This window comes from Fusarium vanettenii (assembly GCF_000151355.1).
Source record: "Fusarium vanettenii 77-13-4 chromosome 2 genomic scaffold NECHAsca_18_chr2_1_0, whole genome shotgun sequence".
Lineage (NCBI taxonomy): Eukaryota > Fungi > Ascomycota > Sordariomycetes > Hypocreales > Nectriaceae > Fusarium > Fusarium vanettenii.
Window position 1 is genome coordinate 2,135,844 of NW_003315867.1, and position 24,501 is coordinate 2,160,344.

Sequence of the window (24,501 nt, forward strand, 5' to 3'; positions counted from 1 at the left end):
ACCTTAGTATACAGTGTATTAGGTCTGGCCTATGTTATGACCTACCCCATCCTGGACCGACACCCAAGCTCCGAAGAAGTTCAAACATTCTATTTCTCATTTTCCCACTCGGGGTTCTGTTGTTCAGTCAGCATATATTCTCTATAGTCTACGTCAGGGTGGGAAACAAACCTTCCGCAGAATCACCAAGCCCTCGAGGGTGCTGTTAAGGCTGATGTACTCCTCGTCCTCAAGCTCGGCACGCTCGCCATGTCCAAGCACCACGGGGGTGCTCTGAGTTTGCCAACCAGTGATGGTCTTGGGTCGTCCAGCCTGGCCGACAACATCGACGGCCTGACCAACGCGAACGTTGACCTTGAGGGGCTCGAGGTTCTCATCCAGGGTGACGAGGAAACGGGGGTGCATGGCGGTGACGAGGAAGTACAGGAGGTAGTGGGATTGAGAGGTGATGAAGTCCTTGGGCTCGATCATAGCAACGGTAGTGGCCAGGAGACCGGCGGCCGCGACACGGGACAAGACCTGGCGGTCTGTGTGGAAGGGGCTGATTGACAGAGTTCCCTTGCCCATGTGAAGGAGACCCTGTGCGATACGAACCATGAACAAGGCGTCTTGGTCGCGGTGGTAATAGCTGGCAAGCTGTCGTAGCAGCTGTGCCAGTCGGGCGTTGTTGGTACCGGCACCCAGGATACCCATGGCGAAGATGGCGTTGATGGCAACCTCGGGGTCATTGTCGTGGCTGTATCTTGAAAGAGTGTCGTAAACCTTCATCTGGGGGTTGCTTGGGCTGATCAGGCCCATGGCCAAGGGCACGGCTTTTCGGATGTTGGGCTCGCCGTAGTGCATGAGGTGGCCAAACTGTCGCAACACCATCTCCTGACCGATGTCCTCGCCCATGGCCACCAGGGCAATTCCGAGGACAGCGTAGGCCTGCAGGAGCTCGTCTCCCTTCTTCTCATCAGACTCCTCCTTGTGCTCATTGCAAATGTGGAGAAGCTCTTGGATCTTGAGGACGGCACCTGTGCCTGCCCAGGCGCAGATCTCGGCCATGACGGCTGTGGCCTCTGCCATGGGGTGCTCGATAGCCTTGAGGGTCTCAAGGATGACATCAACCTCTTCTTGTCGGCCAAAGAAGAGGAGGCCCAGGCCAAGAGCCAAGAATCGGGTCCACTTGTCCGTCAGTTGGCTCTTTCGGTCGTCATCCATCAATGTTGTAACGATGGCCTCGCTGATTTCAGGGTGCGAAGATCCGGTGAAGATGAGACCACAGCTAAGAGCAGCCATGGCCGAAATCTGCATGTCTTGGCTCGAATCCGAGATAATGGGCAGAAGGAGCTCGAGGACCACTTCCTTGTTGGAGCCGGCGTATGCGAGACCAAGACCCATAATACAAGCTGTTCGGATGAGGGGATCGGGGTTGTTTAGCTTGTCATTGTCACCCAGGATGGCCAGGGCAGGCTCAGCCTCCATCTGGACTCCCGAGTTGATGATACCAATGGCAAGCATGGCACCAGCCGAAATCTCCTTCTCGCTAGAATAAGTGTACTTGTCAATCTTGTCGAGACCGTTCTCAGTGTCCCACATCAAGAGAGTTCCCATGGATGCGACGGTAGACATCATACCGTCTGCCTTGGTCTTCCACACCCATGTCTCCTTCTCGCCGTCGATCAGCATCATCTTGTCGTTACCGAAGCCGGCGTTGACAAAGGCGTTGACGAACGCTGCGGCCAGGTTATGTCGGGCCGAGTCCAGGTTGGTCATTCCCGCTACTCGGCTGCTCTCGAGATGGCTCTTGTAGATATCCTCGGTGCTCTTGGGCTCGAGGATGTTAAGCTCTTTACCTAGTGACTTGAAGTGACTAGACAACTTGGAGTTGGAGAGGCACTCTGCGATTTCCTGGTCGTCCAATGTGTCCTCAGGATAGTCCAAAGCTATTCGCTGGCGGCCAATGAGAAATGCGAGTTGCTTCTTAAGAGCAGGGTCTTTGGCCTTCTGGAAGTCGTCCTTGATGAGTTCGACATCGTGGAGCCGAATCGCAAGAACCATGGCCTGGGCGAACTGCTTGTACTCCATGTAGATGTTGTGGGCGGTCTTGAGGAAGGTCTCGTTGTCGGGATAGGTGAGGAGGTTGACCATGCTGACCATGTAGAGGCACACTCGGGCGTACGTGTTCTCGTCGACGAAATGGGGAATCTCCTCGATGATCTCAAGTTCGCTCATGAGATCCACGGCATCAGCCTCGGCGTTGCTCTTCAGGAAGAGGGGGATCAAGTGCTGTGCGAGGTCGATCAGGTCCTTGACGGGCTCATCGTGCACAATGCGCTTGGCATACACCTCACCAATCTCCAGCGCCAAGTGCCTGGTGTACTCGTGGCCCCACGAGCCAATGTCGGAGGTGGGTGCTAGGAGGCGGTACTTGAGTGTGTCTTGTCGGTCCTCGTCCGAAAAGGTCATACCGATGACGGAGAGAACATCGGCCAGTGATGTCCTGTCATCGGTCGCGGGCCATTCTTCGTAGAGCTTTGTCAGAGTCTCGTAGTGTGGTCGCAGGAACTTCAAGGGCTTCGGCACTGCTGTCATGGATGATGTCGATGTCTTTATGGAGGTCTTCATCGCTTCCAGGGCGGGTTTGTAGAGAGACGAGTCAGACTCCTAGGTCAACATTAGCGCATGCGCTCTCGAATCCACGTCGAAAACTGACCGTCAAACGCTCGACCATCATGTCAAGCTCATTCTTGAGTTGCTGGTCCTCCTCGCTGAGCTCCTCCTCAGCGGCTAGGGCGTTGGTTAGCATAACATGGCATGGCCAACATGGCTGGGTCGCATACTCTCGATCTTGTCGTCCTCCTTCTTTCCATTCTCTTGCTGCTTATCCTTCTTCGCATCATCGACGGCCTTGCCCTTGCCCTTGTCCGCCGCCTTGGGCACTTCGCTATCCTGAGCCATGTTGACGTCGACGGCTTAGGCGCCTGGTATAGCTTCACAGAACAAGATTAAAAAGGACAAAAGGTCGAATAATGGTGCTTGAAGACTGCCTGAGCTGTGTCGCCGGTTACCGCTGGGGGTGATGTCGAATTACTGATGGGGTCGTGATCGCTGGTCGTCGTGGATGGAAGGTGATGGAGCCGGCTTGGTTAAGCTCGAGTGATGGAGGTGGGTGCTGGCTGAGGTGTGCAAGGTAGGCTAGGTAGCTCTGCTGGGTTACGCCAGGCACCTCTGCCTGGCCAGCCAGCCGCGCCGTCACGTGATGCCTAGGTGCGGGCCAGGCGGCAGGGGGGGGCAACGGAATCTATCAAAATTTCGAGGACCCCACCATTTGCGATAACATGTAAAGAATCAACCCCACGTTCAATTCAATATTGACCATTTATACCAACTTCTTGTGGAACAACAAGCAGACTTTTTCCCCAAGTTATTGAATTGAAACTGTCTGCCCATCATGAAGTTGGATACGAGGGCAATGCGCCACCTCGCCTCCGAGGACTGGCGAGTTTTGACAGCAGTACGCATCCAATCCATCAAGGTTTTGGCACTCATGATGCTCACACGAATAACTTAGGTCGAGATGGGAAGCAAAAACCACGAACTCGTCCCCACGCCTTTAATCGAAAAGATTTCGCGCCTCCGTGGCGGTGCCAGCGGTGTCCACAGAAGTATCTCTGCCCTCGCCAAAGTCGGCCTCATCGCTCGCGTAAAGGAAGCCAAGTACGATGGTTATCGTCTTACATACGGTGGCCTCGATTATCTTGCACTACACACCCACGCCAAGCGAAAGGATGTCTACAGTGTCGGAAATCGAATCGGAGTTGGAAAGGAGAGTGATATCATGGTTGTTGCAGACGAGACCGGCACTCAACGAGTCCTCAAGATCCATCGATTGGGCCGAATTTCCTTCCGAACCGTCAAGTCGAACCGAGACTACCTTAAGAACAGACAATCCGGATCTTGGATGTACCTGTCGAGGCTAGCAGCCATGAAGGAGTTTGCTTTCATGAAGGCCCTTCGCGAAGAGGGGTTTCCTGTACCCGAGCCCATCGCACAATCACGACATACCATCGTCATGTCATTGATAGATGCCTTTCCTCTCCGCCAAATCTCAGACGTCCCTGACCCCGCCTCTCTATACGCCGACCTGATCGGCCTCATCCTTCGCCTTGCGAAGCACGGCCTGATCCATGGCGATTTCAACGAGTTCAACATCCTGGTCAAGGAGGAGAGGGCCAAGTCTGAGGACGGCCAAGAAGTTGTCAACCTCGAACCCATCATCATTGACTTTCCCCAAATGGTCTCGATGGAACATCAAAATGCTGAGATGTATTTTGACCGAGATGTGAATTGCATAAAGCGCTTCTTCGAACGGCGCTTTCACTTCGTCACCACCCAACCCGGCCCCTTCTTCAAGAATGCCAAGAAGACGGTGGGCAAGGATGGCGTCAAGAGACTCGATGCCACCGTCGAGGCCTCTGGCTTTACCAAGAAGATGTTGAAGGACCTGGAGGCTGCCATCAAGGACAAGACAGAAACCAAGGAGCAGGCTGCCGACGACGAAGATGAAGATGACGAGGACGAGGAAGATGAGGACGAAGATGAGGACGAGGAGGGTGATGGCTCAAGCAATTCTGGGGGCCTACTTGGCGAGGACGCCAAAAATTCGCCCGACGAGGACGTCGAAGAGGGCATGTCTAAACTGGCAGTTTAACATGAATGAAATGCAATGATACCCATTTACACGTCACATATTGATCATGTCGCCTGTTCACCAATGACCTTGTCTACTCAGCTCAAGACTCATATTCACATATTTCGACAACGACAAAGGATTTAAAGAAGTCTAATTCGACATGATTAAGTATTCCGTCTTGCTCAACGCCGCCGTCGTCTGCTCTTCTGACACGAATGTCCCCGAATCTAAAGTACAAAAGCGCATGAAATGGAATCATGGCCCAAACTCGTCTAGAGTATCAGCTACCTCAGTCCATAAAATGTTACGCGATGCATAACTCTGTCTGTCTCAATCATCGAGCACGAAAGCCCCAAGGCTTGTCGGAAGAAATAAAAGCACAGCAAGGTTGCGACGACGTTGTCTAGAAACAACCATCAACAACCCACCCACCAGTAGGAAATCACTTCACCTCCTTCTTCGCTTCCTTCTTGGTCTCCTTCTTGATCTCCTTCTTGACAGACGGGGAAGAGTGGAGCGAGGCGTTGGCAATGACAGTGTCCGCGTGAATAGTGACGTTCTCATCACATTCGGACGATGTGGGTGTAGCAATCGCTTCGTCTAGGCTCGAGCTTGCGGCCGTCCTAATCAGAGTGTCAGAGAAAAGCCAGAAAAGCAGGGGAATCAGGGTGCATACTCCATTGACCGGCGCTGAGACGCAGATCGCCGGGTACCATTGCTCCCGTCAGACCCAGAGGTGTTGGTGGCAGAAGGAATTGCTCCGCTGGTCATGGTCAGCATCATGAAGGGAAAACAGAGCACAGGACTTACGACCGGGCACTAGAGTTGTTGGAGCGCTGATACTGTGACTGGTACGACGAGTACATGTGAGTATTCAGGCCAACCAGAGGGGTACCATAGGCTCCGATGTTGTACTCATTGGTTCGAAATTGACGACGCTCCGCGGTCACACGCTTCAGCTCCTTCTGAGCTGGGGTGTCGGCGTAGCGAATGTTCATAAGAAGACCTTCTTCACCAAGCGCAAGTCCGGTGAATCTCTCGATGATCTCGTCACAGACATCACGAGACTCAAATCTACAACGACATCAGCGATTGGGAGTGTGTCACGCCATCCAAATCTTACCGAGCAAATCCAACGCCGCGGCTGTTGCCCATGCTGTCTCGGAGAATCTTGCTGGACAAGATGGTGAATCCCAAGAAAATGGTTCCAAGCTCCTGCGAGCAGTTAGTGCTGTCTTCTCTCTTAGGATTGGGCACGCAACATACCACTTCTGTCAGTGACTTAGGGAGATTGGAGATGTAGAGGTTGGTAGAGGTGTCGTCGCCCTCGGCCTTGAGGCGAGAGTTGAAAGACTCCTGGAATCACATTAAGTCGAGTTCGTGGGGGCAAACAATCAAGCAAGGGATGACTTACGCGAGCAAAGCCAACTTCGTACCCAAGACGATGGAATCCGCGGATGCACATCTCGGAATCCGCAGAGCTGTAGAACTTGGCGAAGCCAAAACTAGAACCAGTCAGCAACCATCTAGAGGAGGCGTCAGGAAACTTGCCCCTTGCATGCTCCAGTGCCGGTATCAATGATGGCCTTGGAGGTCTCGACTGGGCCAAAGCGAGAAGCATAGTGGTACAACAGTTCATCATCGGTGGTGGGATGAAGACCTCGAATGTAGACGTTGCGGTTGCCAGGAATAGGGTTTTGGAGGCTCTGCTCCACACCCTTCATCTGAGCAGCGGGGGTAAAGACCGCGGGCACAGCCTTTGGGATGCTAGGCTTCTTCTCCAGCAGTTCATCCAGAGCGTGCTCAGACATGGGCGAAAGCTTGGACTTGGAAGCTTCCGCGTGGGCAGGCATCAATCCGAGCTGCTGGGGTGAAGGGGTGGTATAGGCCGATCGATCGAGGCTTGCAACTCGTGGGCCATTCTCCTGATGGGCAACACCACCCGCATAGAATGGCGTGGCAGGGGCCGACTCTGTAGTCGAGTAAGAATTGCGACGGTTCTCCAAGCCAGGGACTTCAGACTGCGTACGGTCGGCACGAGTATGAACTGCATTCGCGCGTCCAGGAGTGAAGGGCATCAGAGGAAGTTGCATCCCCATGTATGGGTTGGAGAAGGCTCCGTGGACGTAGTTGGTGTATCCATTCTCGTTGGAATGACCAAGCGGGATTGTCTGCGAACCTTGAACTGGTGCAAGAACGAAGTGGCCATCAGAGCCAAGCATGTATGGCGGGGCCATGTGGATGGGAGCAGTATGGGTGTTGGGCATGCCCATGCCACCCAGAGACATTCCTTGGAACTGGCTCAGGAGTCCGTTTGGGTCGCTGGACCCTGGAACGGCAAGATGGGAGTTGGGTCGTCTATCCTGTGGAGACGGGAGGTAGGACGCTGCAGTCTCCATGCTGATCGCTGAACGGAAACGATAAAGACTGAATGTCTGCAAACTTGGGGGTCAGCCAACTGATGGATGCCATGTGAACGGGTATGGAAACAAGGAGGAGTCTTCTTGAAAGCTCATGGGGAAAGAGAAGCACACCACCTGCGTGTGCGGCAAAGGGAATGGGCTGTGAGAGGGCGGGCAAGAGAAAGATGGGCAAGGGGAGCCAACATACCTCACAAACAACAGATCAGCTGCGAAAGAGCAGAGGAAAATGGCGAATGATCAAGCGGTATTGTAAAAATCTGGTCGCAGGTCCAAGTCAGCCAATCGAATCATCGATTACCAAGGGACAAGACGGTAGATGTGGTCAAAGAGGCACATGACAACGGTGCAATCGGTAGACGGAGGGCGATGCCTGGCGATAACAAAAGGATGATCGACCACGGCTCTCCCTCCCATCCAGACCAGACATGATGGAATGGCAGCCAACCGTAGACAGCCAGCGGAGGAGGAACTCACCTTGACCTCTTCAAAGAGCGCCAATACCTGACAGGACAGCGTGGATTCGAGTATGCCGAAGAGGGCAAATTTCGGGGTACCAAGACTTTGAGATGAAGCGAGAGTAAGTAAGATAGGACAAGCTATCGAGCAAGATGGGGTACAGAAGAGATTGTCGGGGTGATGGAGGAGGCTGCTGGAAGGGATCGGTGATGGAGCTGAGGTGATGCTGTGAAGCGGAAGAAGATGGAGAAGAAGAAGAGAGGAGAGGGAGAGAAGTCGGCCAAGATATGGGTGGGGGGACGAGGCCGGACGAGGCGAGCACATACCTAAGAGTGTGCCAAAATGTGATATTGGAAAGAGGTATCGGTGCAAAAGGAAGTCTCTCTCTCTTCAGTTGATGATACCAAGGCAAGAATGATGCTGAAAGGGATCAAAAGATGATGGATCTGCCTGCTCAGCGACGAAGCGCGCTGCAGAAGCACACGATGGGCAAAATGTTAGAAAGTATGATGGAGGAGGGAGAAAGCAGGTGCTCTCTGCGACCGAGGAGAGTTTTGAAATACTGAAAATTTTTGCGTTGCTGGCACTGGCAGGAAAGAAGGCGACGATGCTCTGACACTGACAGCACCTGTCAGTCGAGCTTGAGACTGGTCGACACTGTCTGTCAGCTGCCAGCCAGCACAAATGTCGACAAGACCAATCGCGAAGGTTAGGTTGATCTTCTCGTGCTCTTGACCAGGATAGAAACAGATTTGGCGTGGAAGGTGGTATCCCGATTTGAGTTATCCTTAACGATGCGTGCCTACCCGGCCCGAACTTTTGGTGCAGGGGACCTTCCACCCTAAGGATGGGTACCAGCTGCCTGGTCGGCAGAATAGATGCTTATCGCTCCTTCTTTTAGAGTCTAATGAATGGATGCCAATACGGGTCAGCCCTATCGTATAGTCAGTGGCAGGCGTCAGCAAGTTCTTCGGCGAACGATGAAGCCACATCGTTATCCTCCCCAGCGTCACATGGTGTTGGATGCGGCGAGATGGTACTCAACATCCCAGAAGTCGGCATGCTCCACTTAGAACAACATTCGAGGAACAGTGCTCTTGGGTAGTAGGAGCCAAGGTTGGGATGGGCATGTACCTACTCTGATACTAAGGCAGGTCCAGATGGAGAGGCCCAGAGAAGCAATCGGCGCTCGAGATCAGCTCTTGACAGGCTGCGAACAAGACTAAAGGCGATAATAGAGGAAAGAATGATCTCTTAAGAATATTTGAGTAAAGAAAGGAGCGCAGCAGATCACCGTACAGTCATGCCGTCGTCAGATACTCGAGAAATTTTGAGTGTCGTCGATCCAAAGATGGGAGCAAGGTGGGGTGAACAGCGTTCTTATGGGAGAGAAACGCCTCCTTGATTTTATGATCTTCGGTCACTAGAACAGAGATCTTCTTTGCCTCAATCCATGGGTAGCCAACTTGCTTTGCCCGTCATCATCTGGTCAGACATCCACAGACACGGTTTGTCCCTTCCCTCCATAAAACCCGCGTTCGTATCTGGCACATGCAGTTTGCCATATGTACTTCCCTCTAGACTGGTAACTGATATGGATGGCAAGTAGGTAGATGAGTCTTGAAAACACCTGGTCAATGATGATTCATTGCTCCTTGGAGGCTCGGGTTTGGGCAGGAGTTGCAAGCCATGAACGGCCAGGGATGTCGGTACGACCCTAAGTTCGTCAGTCCAATCGCCCACGTGTGGTTCTCCCATGGTCTTGTTGTTTGCCCCCAAGTAAATGTCCGAGAGACTCGAATTGCTTTTTGGGTCGTTCCCTCTGAAACTGCCAGGTGGTCGCTCTGCGTGTGGTTCTGATTGCTCATGCAGGTTTGTGGCAAGGTGATGCATGACTGGCCTGCTAGGGTCGTACTATTTGTGTAGTTCATTTCGGAATTGACCCGTAATGGGGATCCAATCGTCCTAGAGTCATGTCTCAAGTTGGGTGTTTTCTCTCCATGACTCAGGTCCTGGAGGCACGAGCGAGCAAGTCGACTTCGATAACTGCCATCAACTACTAAGAAGCCAGCCGAGCCCTAACCTCGAGGCTACATCGATCCATCATCTTCCTGACACATCTACCATCCTTTCCTTTCGAGTAACCCTCGCAATAGGGGTGCCAGAAGCCGCAAGCGATCCAACGTCCGAGCACTGGTCAGGCAAAAGCAATGAGGCATGCAGGACGGGACGGGCGCAGGAGAAAGGAGGAGCGTTTGCTTAGATATGATGATGCCGCCTCTTTTCTTACTTGCTGCATCGATTGCCTTTGGTCCCGACGCCTAGTCCATGTCTCAGTGTCCTGAGCAACCACAACGAGCCCGATGCATGTTGAGGTGAGGTTGTCTTGCGGCTGAAAGTTAGTCTGTTTCCCCACAGTCGGCCGCCAGGGTTCACAGTCGAGATCCATCAGTCAATCATTTGCACGTGCTCTCACGTCACCAGCGATCTCGGGTCTCTCTATCCACATCAGAACCGTGGAAGTGGGATAGATCACAAGTGAGAAGGGGAAGTTTTTTTGGAAAACAGTACTGCAGTTTGCTCAGGATTTATCATGGGTCTACATGATCGCGACACATAACCTAGAGCGTGGGTAATCGAGCCATCAAACAAACATGCATGCATGAGAAAGCGGTGCTGATGCGCCCCTCAAACGAATCTCTGCTCCCCTTCCAGACTCGAGAAGCCCCAATATTGACTACAGGAGGATTGCACGACTTTGAAAGTTTCCATTGTCATTAGTTGAAGCCTTGTGATGGCATGGAGAATCCCCAAAACCAGGTCCATTGTCAGGGTGTAGGGTAGACATTTTTGGTGCACAAGAAATTTCCCCATCTTCATGACACAGACCGTTTTATCCTGACGAATCGCTCTCGTCTAAGGACTCACGCGTGGAAGGGGTTCATTGTTTGTTTATCCCTATTGGGTGTATTTAAAAGATCATGATGCAAGTAACTATCCTTCCCCCATGATATTCCGAGGTAACCAGGGTACAGCAAGTCCACTTGTGTAGATGCCACAATCCATAACCCTCACATGTCCCCAGCCAAACCAACACCTCTCTAAGCGCAAGAAAACACTCGAGTCTAGCTCATATACGCTCGTCGAATATCACCACCACGTGGCGGAGAAAACGCCAGTTGTGAAACCGGACAGATGCGCCGCTGAAAATCCCATGCAGTCCTTTGCAAACGCTCCTTTTTCATGACCAGACATCCTCCTGCACACGTTTGTTAGTAACCGTTTGCTTAAAAAGAGCCACATCTCTTCACATACCTGGTATTGGTTCGCCGCCCTCATGTTCTTCACAATCTCCTCACCCTTGGCCTCGGAAACGCCACGTCCCTCAGCCAGGATCTGCGCCAAGACAGTGTTGACCTCACGCGCCATGTTTGCAGCATCACCGCAAACATAGAAGTAGGCCTTCTGGGACAGTAGATCGCTGACCTCCTTTGATCGCTCCTTAAGTCGGTGTTGCACGTACACCTTCTTGGAAGATTGGCGGGAAAAGGCAGTGATGAGTTCGAACTTGTCGCCGAGAGCCTCCTTGTACTCCTAAATGACATTAGAAACGTGATGAATAAAAGACGAGGGGTAGATAACTTACCTCCCACTCAGACTCATACATGAAATCCTCAGTAGGCTTGCGGCATCCAAAGAACAAGAGAGTCTTGCCAACTTCGATTCCATCTCGAGCCTGCTTGGCACGTTCCTGAACGAAAGCGCGGAAAGGGGCAACACCAGTTCCGGGGCCAATCATGATAACGGGCTTACCAGGGTCCGAGGGCAGCTTGAAGTTGGAGTGACGAACGTGGACAGGAACGTGAATACCATCATACTTGTTGCGGGGACCCATGATTTCGTAGCTCTGACCAAAGGGCGTAGGGTTGTCGTCGCCATTCTGCTTCTGCTTCAGGGCCAGGAGATAGTTGGTGGCAACGCCGCGGAAAGGATCGCCACGTCCAGGAATCATCTGGGACTCAACAACAGCAGTGATGGAAATCTTCTTAGGCTGAACCAGAGACGAGGACGAGATGGAGTAGTAACGAGGCTGGAGCTTGGTAATACCTTCGATGAAGGCAGAGAAGGGGATGTTAGTCCACTTCTCGCCCTTGCTAACAGCAGCCAGGAAACGCGCGATGTTGTAGTAATGGGGACCGGTCTTCTCATGGAAATAATCCTTGTCGTTACCAAGCCGGTTCATCTCAGCTTTGATCTCATCGTTGGGAGCAAAGGCGGCTAGGGTAGAAACAAATTGACGGGAAACAGGAGCACAGATCTCGAGATGGTACCGGAGGATAGCATCGTAGGTTGTAGGGTTGGGGAAGGGGACCTTGGCGGTGGGTTCCAGAGACTTGACATTGACAACTTCGTGCTGCTTCGCGGACAAATCGAGGATATCGAGGAAGCGGGCGACCTCCTCGCCAGGGTTGGTGGGCCAGACAGCAATGTGATCTCCAGTCTCGTACCTGAGGTTTGAACCGCTGATGTCGACTTCCATGTGGAGACAGTTTCGGTCCTTGGCGGAGAACAATTCCCGAGACTCGGCAATAGGCGCAATGTAGGGGTTGTGGGTGTTGAAAGGTCCCTTGGCAGTGCCTTCGAGGTGCATCTTGTTGGGTTCGCCGAGATAGACTTCGGTGGATTCGGGGGTCAGGTCGTCGCGTTCGGTGATAGCAAAGGTAGGCTCGTAAACGGCCTCACGCTCCTCGAGGCCAAGCTTCTTAGACAGAGCCTCCCACATGGGGTCCTTCCAGGCCAGAAAGTCCTCTTCCATGGTGCCAGCGCCGTCGTCACCCTCACCAGCTTCGCCGATGCGGTGAGCGCCGAGCTTCTCAAGAGCCTTGTTGACGTTGCGAACCATCGAGTTGTAGTGCTCGTAGGTGTTGTTGCCGAGACCGAAAGCGACGTAGTTGAGGTTGCCCAGAGGAGGATCGTTGTCCTCGGTGAAGCTGGCGTCCTCGCCGGTGATGAATTCGTAGAAGTCGACAGCGTTATCGGTGGGCTCTCCCTCACCGTAGGTAGCGAGGACGAACATGACGACTTTGTCGCTGGGAATAGTGTCAAGGTTGTCAAAATCGTATTCTTCAAGATCGGCGACCATAGTATCGAGACCAAATCGGCTCTTGCCTTCCTTGGCGAGACGAGAAGCATAGTCCTCGGCGGTACCAGTTTGGGAGCCGTAGAAGACGACGCAGTTTTTGCCGGACTCCTCCATCTTCTCAACGATGTTCCTTGTGCGTCCAGGCCTCGCTGCGGCGCCAGCAGCGAAGCCGTTGGCGTAGGGGTCCTTGGTGACGCCCCATACCTTGCCTTTGGTAAAGTATGCGAGGGTTCCGAGCAAGATGGCGCCGAGGACGATAACGTCCAGAGTGTCGAGTTCAGCCATGATGGCTATGAGCGAGTGCCGACCCGGACTTGCGGTCAGAGGGCGAGAAGATGTAGAACCAAGATGTAGCCAACGATGGAGCAAGTTTGCGTAGAAGAGTCAAGAAGGCGGTGTTCCAACTGCTTCCCCAACTCTTTATTGCCCGTGGATCGTCTTCGGCCGGAAAGGAGGCGGGGGGAGGAGGAAAGTGGGATGTGGCGCAAATTGTCTAGAAAGAGGATGTGTTGTCAGTAACAATGGCGCTAAGACGGAGGGTTCCATGTGAATGCCTCATTAGGCATTCATATGGAGGTTAGATGGAGGTCAGCGCTGCTTACCCAGAGGCGACGGACAAGGCCACTGTAGACTCGACTGACACGAACTTTCCGAAAAAGGAAGCGCGATGCGAGAGAAGATGGAGGGACTTTAAAGGCGGCGGAAGCGAGGCGGAAAGGTGGCAGCCAGCTACGGAATACCACGGGCGTTTTATCAACGGATTCGCTCTCGCTGCCGGGGACCCGTTGCCGCTGGGGTTTGGGTTGAGCCGGGGCACTAGTGGACTCCGACCAGGACCCTCCACCTTCGCTGTAGATACCGACCACGGAGGGTGAAAGATTACATGGCCCCTCGGCCCGTACAAGTTGTGTGCGACCACCAGCGCTTTTTTCTTTCACCCGGGTGCCGACTCTTGTCCCCGATCTTCAGGGCCCCCTCCCATTGTCTATGGCTGTTTTAGCGCTCGGAGTCGTGGGCGGGACAGACAGTAAACGGGCTGATCCTGCAACCAAGATCTCGCGCAAATGGTTAGAGTTTGACATTGCCAGATTCTCCTCGGAAGGCTTGTGACAATTGGATTTAAAAGATACCCATTGCTACTTGGTTCTCCAAGTTATTCTACAAATACTCTTTTTCTCAATGGCCGTAACAATGGAGGCCGGCCGCCGGAGGATGAAACTGTGGCCATGGATGGGATCCGCCGCAATGTGAGGTGGTGTCATCTTCATGATGAGCCCATGTCCGATTGGGTTCCGAAAACGAACACGGTAAGGCTCTTTGATCTTGTTGAGCCCCAAAACCCAGCTTGTGCTTGTTGATCTTAGCAAAGATTACTGTGTTCACCCGCTGACGGAAGCTTGTCACGTCGGATTTCAAAAGTTGGGTTATGCCTGTTGTCCGCGTGTACCGTGGGTGCCGTGCTTTGATTCCGGAGGGGGTTATCCAGGTGCCTCGGGCTCGGCCCTGCGAGCAGTGACAATGGAAGGCCATGGATCCATCCATCCATCATCCATTGGATCTGTCTCCCCCCCGCGTTTTCATGCCACCAAACAACATCCATCTTGTTTCCGTCTCCTCCTCACGTGCCGGCTTCTCTACCCCAAATCCCCCCATTGAACTGCGAATGCCGTTTCTTTAACTGTGCTTCCCCACGATCGGCTCGGTTCCGCTGCTCTTTACTCGTGATTCCAAGTGCCGAGGGCTGTGCCGTTCTTAACCCGACGGATCCAAGAGCTCCGATGATGTCAAGCGAACCCGTGGACCTGGGAGAAGCTATTACTGTAGTCTGATGTGAAAGGCATGGCTGTTAACCATTGGTTTATGATATAATCTCTCAATGTCTGCTCTGGTTCATACTAACCCGAAGTACTGTGTGACCTGGTTCATCAGATGTCGGTTCTTTCAGTGTCCTCATTGAGACAGCTGGGCTGAAGCCGGTGCCGAGGACATTGAAGGAAGACCTTTGTCTTGTCTTGCCCCCGCATCTCCCCCCCTTCTATCGCCTTCTATCCCTTCGGAATTCCCTCGGAATCTGGAATCTAGGAGGTTACCAAGGGAGAGTTACCAACACGCTGGTTGCCCAGGCCGATCAATCCTGATGGAACACGGAATAAAGATCTGAGTCGAGTGAGTATTAAACCGCCCAGTTTCAAGAGCATCCCTCAAAGTTTGACTCCCTTCTGGAAATTGTTTACGATTCGAACCCCGCACAAACCCCGAGGGTTCAAGACAAAACACGACTCGGGAAACTTTACCGCAAATGGCAATGTTCCCGTAACTCGTGGTGTTCGATCCCTACTCTGGCTATACTTGAGGCACTGACAAGCAATCCGCATGATAAAGGCCACGGGGAGAGAGACGACAATAGATCGTACTCTATTGGCTAATATCTAGGTGATAGAAATGCTCTGATACCTGCTTTTCTGGTGATCATGTCTGTTCAGGGAATATTGAAAGCTGCGTCTGACATGCCGACAGCATACTCGATGGGCAAATCAGAAGACATCTAGGAGGGTGCGCTACCTGGTTCACTCGTTCTTTTGGTAATTCGACGGCGTAAGGTGAAAGCCACCTGTGCGAGGAGCTGTCAATACATTGGTCGAGTTTACGCATGTTGCTAAGAGGCACCCCAAAAGGCATCCTGCACTCTTGGATACGAGTTTAAGATGCCACGGATTTAAGTACCTATTTTCACAACCATTGGGTTCGTTTCCATTTCTGTCCATACGAAAATGTGCTTTCAGCCAATGAAGTACTAGGCTTCACGATTCTAATAATACATATCTCGTTCTGTCTCGTGATGGCCTGCTTACACCAGAATCCTTCGGCGTGATGATGCCTCTGACAATACCCTACGGCCACGACAAACTAGGAGACCCAAGGATATCAATCCCATACCAAACATCATACCAGAGCTGCAGTCCCCATCAAATGCCGTGATCAGCATAATAAACAAATGCGACATTGATGATCCTCTGGGGCTCGCGACCCTTGCCCTCGAGCCCCAACTTCTGGTAGCCCAAGATTGAGATTTGCGTTTGGCCCATCACCACACTCCTTCACGTGTGACGGTCAACATCACGTAGACTATCTATTCGCAGATAAGATCTCGACCCCAGACCATTAATGGCGATCCGCCAGCCCCCTTTCTAGGAGGCCAATGGCCAGCGCAGCAGTGGGTGGCGCGCCGTCCTTCCCAAGGTCCCGTCATCCCATGTTAACCCTAGCTCTGCTGATAGGCCGCGGCCCTTGCAGGCTGCAAGGATGATTGTCTGTCCAGGACCCAGAATCACTGCAGAATGGCCGGCCAAACTGCCATGTGTTGAAGGCCCTTGGGCTGCTTGGCCCCATAGCCGCCTTTAAGAAGCCCTGGCTAAAAAGCCATACAGCGGGTCGGACCAATGCTGGACAAATCTGGCGCTCGGGCAGTAGCGTCATTGTGTGTGGCCCAGCCGCCAGAGTCGGTCGGTCGGTATCCGTACCTAGGTAGGTAGGTGTCTTTGTTGTCTTGGATCTCTCGACTCCCTCGTGTACATAGCATCCCTTCGCTTGTCAACTTCATCCCAGACCCGCAAACCAAACGCCCTTCCTTTCCTCTTGTTTACTTCTGCCGTGATCTTCGCCTTTGAGATCTGAAAACCTATCACAGATCATGGGATATAGTCCAACTTGAGATGGGTAAGTCCAAGTATTTTGAGGGTGCCCACCCCCCCTCGATATTCTGCACCCGCCCCTCTTCCCGCACCACCAACTTCAAAAATTGTGTCGCGGGAATGCCTTCGTTCCTGAACAACAACAAGCTTGTTCCCCCGCAAGGCTGAGGATCTGTCGATACTACTTCACCAAAGCTAGCTACTGCTGCTTCCTTGTAGCGGCTGCAGTTGGTTCACGGCCGGACCCTCCTCTCCCGCTCTTGACGGATCCGCTCTTGTTTCACCAACGACCGCCTCGAAACACCTCCAACGAGATATACTACTGGCAATCGCTGACAACCTTTTGTGCTACCCAACAGTGCCGTCGCAGCCGCTGCCGGACCACCTGCAGGATCCGCTCAGGTTCTCTCCCCGGTCCGTTTCAAGACTCGACGAGGAGGAGGAAGAGGATGAGAGCAGCTGGGACCGAACCCTACGTCCCATCGCCCTCGACCCGCCTGTTGCCCATCGACCTGCGCATTCGCGAGACTCGTCCGCCGAAAAGATATCCCAGCTTCCTCCGTCATTGAACTCCCCCCGCATCCACGGGCCACACACGAGAGGCGCCATCGGCGGCGTGGTTGAACGAGTCGTCGACCCCAAGAGTGCCGCCTACGGCCACCATCGTCAGACCTCCATCGTACACGGCATTCAGCACTCGAGAAATGGCAGCTTGGCCAGCACCACCTCCAGCCCCCTCAGTCCGCAGATGATCGCTGCCGCCGGCGTCGGCCTCGACCGCCCAGACATGCCATCCGTGGCCGCCCGTCTCGATGGCGATGCCACCTTTCCATCGCGGCCCCCCACAGCTCTCTCCGGAAGTACCGTGGCCATGGATCGACCGTCCGCCGACATGTCCCCTCATGGCCCGGCCCAGCGAAAGCTCGAACGCATGCACAGTAAATCACGGCGTGACCATACCCCTCACCACTCTCATTCGTCTCGTCACCACAAGGATGACCAGAAGACGGTGGGCGAATATGCGTTACACGTCTTGTTCACCTCTGTCAGTTTAGGTCCCGAGCCTAAACGCGCCCTGGCTGACCTTGTCACAGTTCATTGCACAAGCTGAGGAGAAGCTGACAGAGTGCGTCACTGTCCCCTTCGATCCCGAGCCCCATGTCGAACAAGTATGCGGCCCGGGGGTCGACCCGGCCTTTGACCAGTTAATTGTTGCTCTCGGTCACATTGCCAGCCCTAAACCAAAAGCCTTAATAGACTCGATGATGCTGTGGAGGAAGAGTAAAAGCGATGCCGCAAATGAGGCGCGCAACCAACTTCAACAATCCCGTGGAGTCCTACCCGGAGGTCCTTTGCTGCGAAGAAATACAGAGCCCGTTCAAGCTGGAGCACCCGACAGTGTTTTCCCCAATGGCCCGCCAACTCTCGCCGCGAGACAAGAATATGTTGCCCAAGCTGAACGACGATCGACTGTGTCGATTTACATCCTTTGCCGAGTCCTCCTCGAAGTGATTAGCCAGAGTAACCTATCATCGATTACCCCTGAAATGGAGGACAAGCTGGAGAGCATAATTTTTGGGCAGCTCAAAATCGCCGACACGGAGCACTTGATGGTGTCTCCCCTGAAGCTTGCTAACTGGAACCTTTTTGCCCAGCTGCTTGGGCACATGAGCGACATCAATTTCGCCAGCGTCACCAGGAGATTCATTGAAGATTTGGACAGCTCCCTTCAAGAACGAGTGGTCAAGAGTCCGACTTCATCATCTGGCCGGGACGCAGAAGGAAAGGTGGAACTCGTCTTGGGAGGAATGAAGCACCTCAAGCTCAAGATCTCACCTGAAGATGCGTGGGAACACTCTTGCGACTTTCTCATCTCCTTGGGCCGTCTGTTTCAGAAGTCTCATGGCCAGAGGGTTAAGACAGCCTTTTGCCAGGTGATTGAGATGTTGCTTCTTCCGATTGCGGCAAAGGCAAGCAACAGCCACTTCATGCATCCGAAATGGGCAGAGGTTCTATCTGCTGTTGGACCTCGTCTGGCCCAAATGTTTATGAAACCGAGGCATTGGACCTTTGCGTTCCCATTGACTGCGACCCTGCTCTGCGTCTCTTCCCCGGACAACTTTGGCTCTCAGTGGCTACAACTGATCTTGCCTCTGCAAACCAAGGTAAAGGATCGATTCACCAAACCGCTTTGTCTCCAAGTTATTTCTCGTTTGCTTTGGACTTACCTATACCGGACCAATGACACCGTTCAAGGCTCCTTACGGAAGATCGACGAGGTGATGAAACTGGTTTTACCTTCGTCAAAGCGAAGCCTGGTAGCCTCTGACACCATTTGCACTGAGCCTTTGATCCAGATCATCCGAATCATCGGCTTCAAATATCCCGAGTACTGTTTCAGAACCGTCGTGTTCCCCCTGATCAATGCGGAACTATTCACATCGAATAAGGAGTTGAAGGTTGAACAATTGGACCCTGATCGAGTTGTTGTGGGAATCAGGGCCTTTCTCTACATCATGTCGGACCTGGAAAAGGGAGAGCAAGGACAGCCACCTTTCCCCCAGTTTGCCGAAAACCCGTCGTCGACGTCAACGCCTGACCGATTCCCCGTATCCCCTGCCGCCTCTTCTCCCCGCAACTCCCCCTTCTCGCAACCAACAGTTACTTCAAAAGAGGAGTATGTCACTCGCCCCGTCCTGACACATGTCTTGAGTGACGGCGTTCGGGAATACTATCTCAAGTTCTGCGAGATCCTTGGCAAGATTACCATTATCTGCGACAATACCTTTGGCGGCCAAGCGGCCCTAGATGAGAAATTCAACAGTCCCGGACCAAAGACGCCCATTGCTGAAACTTTTACGTTCTCCCGAAAGGATGACCACCAGAGTGCCGCGGACCAGAAGCAAGCGTTTTACGAACTTCTCCATGTTGCTGTACAAGCATTACCTCGGTGTCTGTCAGTTGACATTCCGTTCAACTCCCTCATCAACCTGCTATGCACCGGCACAGCCCATGTGCAGTACAACATTGCTGAATCATCAGCCAACTCTCTGAAGGCCATAGCCAGGCAATCGCATGCCCAGCAAGTTACCATGGGCTTTGCTCGATTCATCTTCAACTTTGACGATCGATATTCTACCATGTCAGATGGCGGAATGCTTGGCCATAGCCATATCGAGAATACCCTCCGGCTTTATGTTGAGCTTCTGCAAATATGGATTGAGGAAATCCGGCAAAAGTCCAGGGATGCCGCTACAGATCAGCCAGAAGCCAATGCGTCGGACAAGCGAGCTCTCAAGCTCGATCTCTCCAGCATATGGGCCGAAGTTGATCAAGCAGAAGCTCATGGTCTATTCTTCCTTTGCTCACAGTCCCGAAGAGTTCGTCATTTTGCTGTTACAGTTCTTCGCCTCATCGTCGATTTTGACAAGGCCCTTGGAAAGGAAGCATCCGAGGACAAGGATTCCATGAGACTTATTGACATACTCGAGAATGAGTCTAGCAAGGTCATGGATTTCAACGATGAACAGCTGTCTGTTGCTGAGCGGAGTCGATTGCAGCGAGGTCTTCAGAATACCAACAACCAAGGAGCCTTGGTTGAGCTCTGCGCCAGTGATGTCTCTTACGATACGACCCTGTGGTTCAAGATCTTTCCAAACCTCATCCGGATGGCCTACGAGAAATGCCCGTTCACTGTCACGATCTGTCGAGATCTTATTTGCAACCGAATTCTTCAGATGTACAAACCTATCGTCTATCTTTCTGAGCCCTCGCGAGGCTTATACTACAATGGAGACCCTGGCAGTGCCAGAATGGGAGGCCGGTCTGCAACAGCCCATCCAGAGGTAATGGTGGAGCAATGGAAGCTGTACCTGATATTCGCATGCACGACGCTTGCAGACCCAGGTGCTTTGCCTACGCCACAGGATCCCCAACACGTCCGAAAGACCTCCAAATCATCTTCCAAGGACAAGATTGTCACCGCCAGGATGTTGTTCAAGTATCTAATTCCATTGCTATCAGTCTCTTCAGCTTCTGTTCGAGACGCCGTGGTCGTCGCCATGGGCTCAATCAACATTCACATCTACCGGACATTGCTCGAGGAGTTGCAAGGCCAGGTTTCTCGGTGCAACGATGAGGCACGCGCTCGGATACACCAGAGAACGAACAGTAACCCTCGAAGGAACCGCAAAATGGACCTCCTTAGAACGGAGATCACACACGTTTTTAAACTGACCTCACACTTTCTCAGTGAACCTGAGGTTTACAATGGGGAGTTCTTTTTGACAACCCTGACTACATATACAAAGGATCTCAAGCTCTTCTTGATGGATGGTGAAGTTCAGATGGATTGGGAGTTTCAGAAGCTCCGACGACACTATTGTGGACTGATGGAGGCCCTCTTTGAAGGCATCAACCGAACAAAGGACCCATCTCGATGGATGACATTTGAGTCTCGAAAGTCGGCCTTCTCTCTCATGGAGGATTGGTGTGGCTTTTCGCCAAATCAGACTCAGATACGTGCTCGCGAAGATACCATGCGACAGTCCTTGATTGATCAGCAGACTTTAGGTGAGAGAGGCACTGTCACTGCCGCCATGGAGATTGAAAAGAGGAACCTAAGGACCGCGGCCCTCAGCGCCATGGCTGCCTTGTGCGGAGGACCAATCAGTGTTACGACAGAGAGCAATAACGTTCTCCAGTTTGACATACGGCGCATGCTCGCTTGGATTGAGGCCATCTTCAACTCGGGAAGCGACCGGATGAATGTCATTGGAAGGAGGGCTTTGAAGAACCTGATCGTTCACAACCAGGAGGTTCCTTACCTGATGGAGCACTGCATCGCGCGGTGTTACTTGGCCGACGTCCCGAAGGTCCTCGAAAGCTATTTTGCCGTCGTTACTCAGGTTTTGCAGGATCACATTGATTATCCGTGTCCGTTCTGGAAACTGCTTGGTCTTTGTCTCTTTACGCTTGGCAATGACCAGAGTGAGATCAGGTCCAAGTCTGCGACTGTTCTACGATCTCTGGAATCACGCCAGCAGAGGAACTCGAAGATCCAGGATTTCGACATCAGTATTACCGACAAAACACAGGCTGTCTACAAGCTTGCACAGTTTGAAATCTCCAAGCGTCTTGCGAAGCAACACACCGAGTTGGCTTTCCATATCTTCTCCGAGTTTACACTCTATTTCAAGGACCTGCAGCCCGCAGCTCAACGGAACGTGGTTGCTGTGATCCTCCCCTGGATTCAGTCCATTGAACTGAAGTTGGACCCCAATGGAGGCCCCACGGCACAGTCTTTCGTGCTGCTTGCAAACTTCCTGGAGATCACAATCAAGTCCAGCGGTGCGCTGCACAACGAGGTCCAAGCTCTCTGGCAGGCTCTTGCAACAGGACCATATCCAGGCAATGTCCGACTAGTGCTGGATTTCATCATGCAGCTGTGCCTTGAGCGTCGAGAACAAAACTTTGTCGAGTACGCCAAGCAGATTGTCGTCTTCCTGTCCACAACGAACAGCACACCAGGTATCAAGGTTGTCGAGTTCCTTCTCATGCAGATTACACCGAAAGCCATGGTGCCGAACGAGAAGCGAGACGCGGTTCCGCCGCCGCCTGACATCAGTCTTCTGCCTTACTGCGCTGATCTGGCCGAGGCTCTCCCGGTGGGTACCAAGCAAGCTGGGTTCTCCCTTGGTCAGCTGTCGTTGATTTTGCTTGTGGACTTGATGGTGTCTCCGGTACACCTCACGCAGGAAAATGTCCCGCTTCTGCTTCAAGTGGTGACTGTCCTGTGGGATCACTATACACCTCTGGTTCAAGAACAGGCCCGAGAGATGCTCGTGCACCTGATCCACGAATTGGTCATATCTCAAATCGACGACCAGACCCAAGAAGTCGACAGGGCGTCTATCGAGAACTTGATTGATCTTGTTCGTCAACATGACCGGTCTGTGGTCTGGGGATACGAGGACAGCAATGGCAAAGTGGACGACCATGACAGCAAAGTGCCACCGAGCATGGAGTTTCTGACGGCAGAAGTAGTCAAGACGTTTGAAATCACATTCCCCGGGATCAAGGACCACTGGGGCCGACTATCATTAACCTGGGCCACGTCTTGTCCGGTTCGCCACCTTGCTTGTCGTTCGTTCCAGATCTTCAGATGCGTCCTGACTTCAGTTGATCAGCTGATGCTCGGAGACATGCTTGCACGATTGTCCAACACGATTGCGGACGAAGACCCTGAGATTCAGTCCTTCTCAATGGAGATCTTGACAACTCTGAAAACACTCATCGTCAAGCTAGATGCAGACAATCTTCTTAGCTTCCCGCAATTGTTCTGGACTACGTGTGCTTGCTTGGAATCCATCAACGAACGCGAGTTTCTTGAAGCTGTCGAGATGCTCAACAAGTTCCTTAGCAAGCTGGACTTGAGCCTGCCTAGTGTGCGCAGGATACTTGCCGAGGGTCAACCAGCCAGATGGGAGGGATTGTTTGATGGCGTGCAGCCCTTACTTCACAAGGGTCTGAGATCCTCTCTTTGTTGGCAACCAACCCTCGACACAATGGACAAGCTAGTACATCTCCCCAGCGATGGTTTGATTGGCGACGACACTCGACTGTTCTTCTCTTTGCTGGCGAATTTCCCCCGGTTCTTGAACGAGCTTGAGAAGCCTAGCCTAGGCGAAGACGTCTTGCACACAGCCAAACTACTTCTGGACGAAGCTGATCGTCAGGGACTGGCTAGCATCGCTTTGGCTCTGCATGACTTTGTCTCAGGGAAGTCTCAAGGCAGCAGCAAAGACTTCATCCTTGAGCTTTGGGGGGCCTTGAGGGAGTACTATCTCCCCCACCTCGACTTCCAAATGGTAACCTTCCTCATCGGACTCCTCACAAACTCTCTATCTTGGGTCAAGATCCATACGATGAGGATTCTCTGTGTTGCTATCCCCGAGGTAGATATGCGCAAACCAGAACTCGCTGGCCATGGATCCGATCTCATCTCGCCATTGCTTCGCCTGTTGCAAACAGAGTTTTGTATGGAGGCGCTCGAGGTGCTGGACAACATCATGACCATGTCTGGCAACCACATGGATAAACACCATCTGAGGATGAGCATGACGCGATCAACATCAAGGGCGATCCGCAAGGAATATGAGCGCACGCAGAGCCTGTTTGGAATTCCCGAAGCGTCAGGCTGGGCCATTCCTATACCCGCGAAGAAGACGGATGCCACTCGTGCCAATATCCATGCCGCCTTCTACACCTGCCAGGGCTCAGAAGGAATGTTGACAGAAACCTCGCCAACTCCCGACGTGGAGTTCCATGCAGACGACTTCCCCTACGGCTACTTTGGGGCGTCGGAGCGAACCGAGACGATGCTTTCTGACGAGGGTCGTGGCGATGTTCATGTTGGCGACCTCGCGACCAAACTGGACAGTCTCGACGATTTCTTTGATGAGCCGTCAAGCCCTACTACTGACGACGACGGGCGATCATCAAGGACAATTACTGAGTATACGCCCGAGTCTTTTGAGACTGGAGCGCAACTATACGATGAGCAGATCCTGCCCATTTTGCATGAAGCTTCCAACAACACATCATTCCAGAACGGGTTTGCAGACCGTTCCCCGGCCCTGTCAAGGGAAGCAAGCTCAAACACGATGAACCCCGGGGCCTTCAATGTCATTGTTCCTACTACGCGGCCTGGGCTTCATTCTAGATCGATCACGTCCCCATCCGCTCCGGCTTCTTATCAGCCACAGATGGGGGACATTGCTTCGGACGACGAGTACGTGGGAGGATTCTCTGACGCTGATGATGAGCGACCCAGCACAGGGCACACAGAGGGCGCCTTTTTCTTGGAAAACATGATCAAGCCTGTGACTAGAAGGCCGCAGTCGAGAATGCGACGTGTAACACAGAGCAGGTCGAGAGATGAGAGGAGCAGGGAGAAGCCGCCACCACAGCCAGCGTCACGCTTGGCGAACAACATGTTTCCACCCAAGATTTCAAATCAAGGGCAGGGCGACATGCTATGAGGATATAGAAAGGAAACTGATGTTGACGGCCGCACCGCATGTATTTGAACGTTGAGAATGTTGTATG

General features: G+C 52.8%; 5 protein-coding genes across 5 annotated transcripts; 2 read left to right on the forward strand and 3 right to left on the reverse strand.

The window, feature by feature from the left end:
- Window positions 1-153: 153 nt before the first annotated feature.
- On the reverse strand, window positions 154-2,943 carry NECHADRAFT_66474 (uncharacterized protein; the record flags this gene model as incomplete). The annotated part of the gene is made up of 4 exons (XM_003046565.1): window positions 154-648; window positions 763-2,649; window positions 2,699-2,772; window positions 2,826-2,943. 4 exons carry the CDS (start codon window positions 2,941-2,943, stop codon window positions 154-156), a joined length of 2,574 nt encoding a protein of 857 aa, XP_003046611.1.
- A 493-nt stretch (window positions 2,944-3,436) lies between these two features.
- Window positions 3,437-4,696, forward strand: NECHADRAFT_76473 (uncharacterized protein; the record flags this gene model as incomplete). Its single annotated transcript, XM_003045990.1, has 2 exons — window positions 3,437-3,499; window positions 3,557-4,696. 2 exons carry the CDS (start codon window positions 3,437-3,439, stop codon window positions 4,694-4,696), a joined length of 1,203 nt encoding a protein of 400 aa, XP_003046036.1.
- A 424-nt stretch (window positions 4,697-5,120) lies between these two features.
- On the reverse strand, window positions 5,121-7,515 carry NECHADRAFT_91062 (uncharacterized protein; the record flags this gene model as incomplete). The annotated part of the gene is made up of 8 exons (XM_003046566.1): window positions 5,121-5,301; window positions 5,355-5,441; window positions 5,489-5,752; window positions 5,802-5,893; window positions 5,945-6,034; window positions 6,093-6,167; window positions 6,226-7,113; window positions 7,408-7,515. 8 exons carry the CDS (start codon window positions 7,513-7,515, stop codon window positions 5,121-5,123), a joined length of 1,785 nt encoding a protein of 594 aa, XP_003046612.1.
- Window positions 7,516-10,504: 2,989 nt separating this feature from the next.
- Window positions 10,505-13,198, reverse strand: NECHADRAFT_66476 (uncharacterized protein). The gene is made up of 3 exons (XM_003046567.1): window positions 11,204-13,198; window positions 10,873-11,151; window positions 10,505-10,816 (listed from the first exon to the last, which is right to left on the reverse strand). The coding sequence occupies exons 1-3, from the start codon at window positions 12,983-12,985 to the stop codon at window positions 10,799-10,801; spliced, it is 2,079 nt and encodes a 692-aa protein (XP_003046613.1). The 5' UTR covers window positions 12,986-13,198; the 3' UTR covers window positions 10,505-10,798.
- A 2,942-nt stretch (window positions 13,199-16,140) lies between these two features.
- NECHADRAFT_76476 (uncharacterized protein) lies at window positions 16,141-24,434 on the forward strand (the record flags this gene model as incomplete). The annotated part of the gene is made up of 3 exons (XM_003045991.1): window positions 16,141-16,178; window positions 16,612-17,437; window positions 17,487-24,434. The coding sequence occupies 3 exons, from the start codon at window positions 16,141-16,143 to the stop codon at window positions 24,432-24,434; spliced, it is 7,812 nt and encodes a 2,603-aa protein (XP_003046037.1).
- Window positions 24,435-24,501: the final 67 nt, after the last annotated feature.

Bases quoted from the DNA above. Each gene is read 5' to 3' on its own strand.
- NECHADRAFT_66476 (XM_003046567.1), bottom strand. From the start codon at position 12,985: ATGGCTGAACTCGACACTCTGGACGTTATCGTCCTCGGCGCCATCTTG. The intron at 11,152-11,203 runs GTAAGTTATCTA...AATGTCATTTAG, and splicing joins TGTATGAGTCTGAGTGGGAG to GAGTACAAGGAGGCTCTCGG.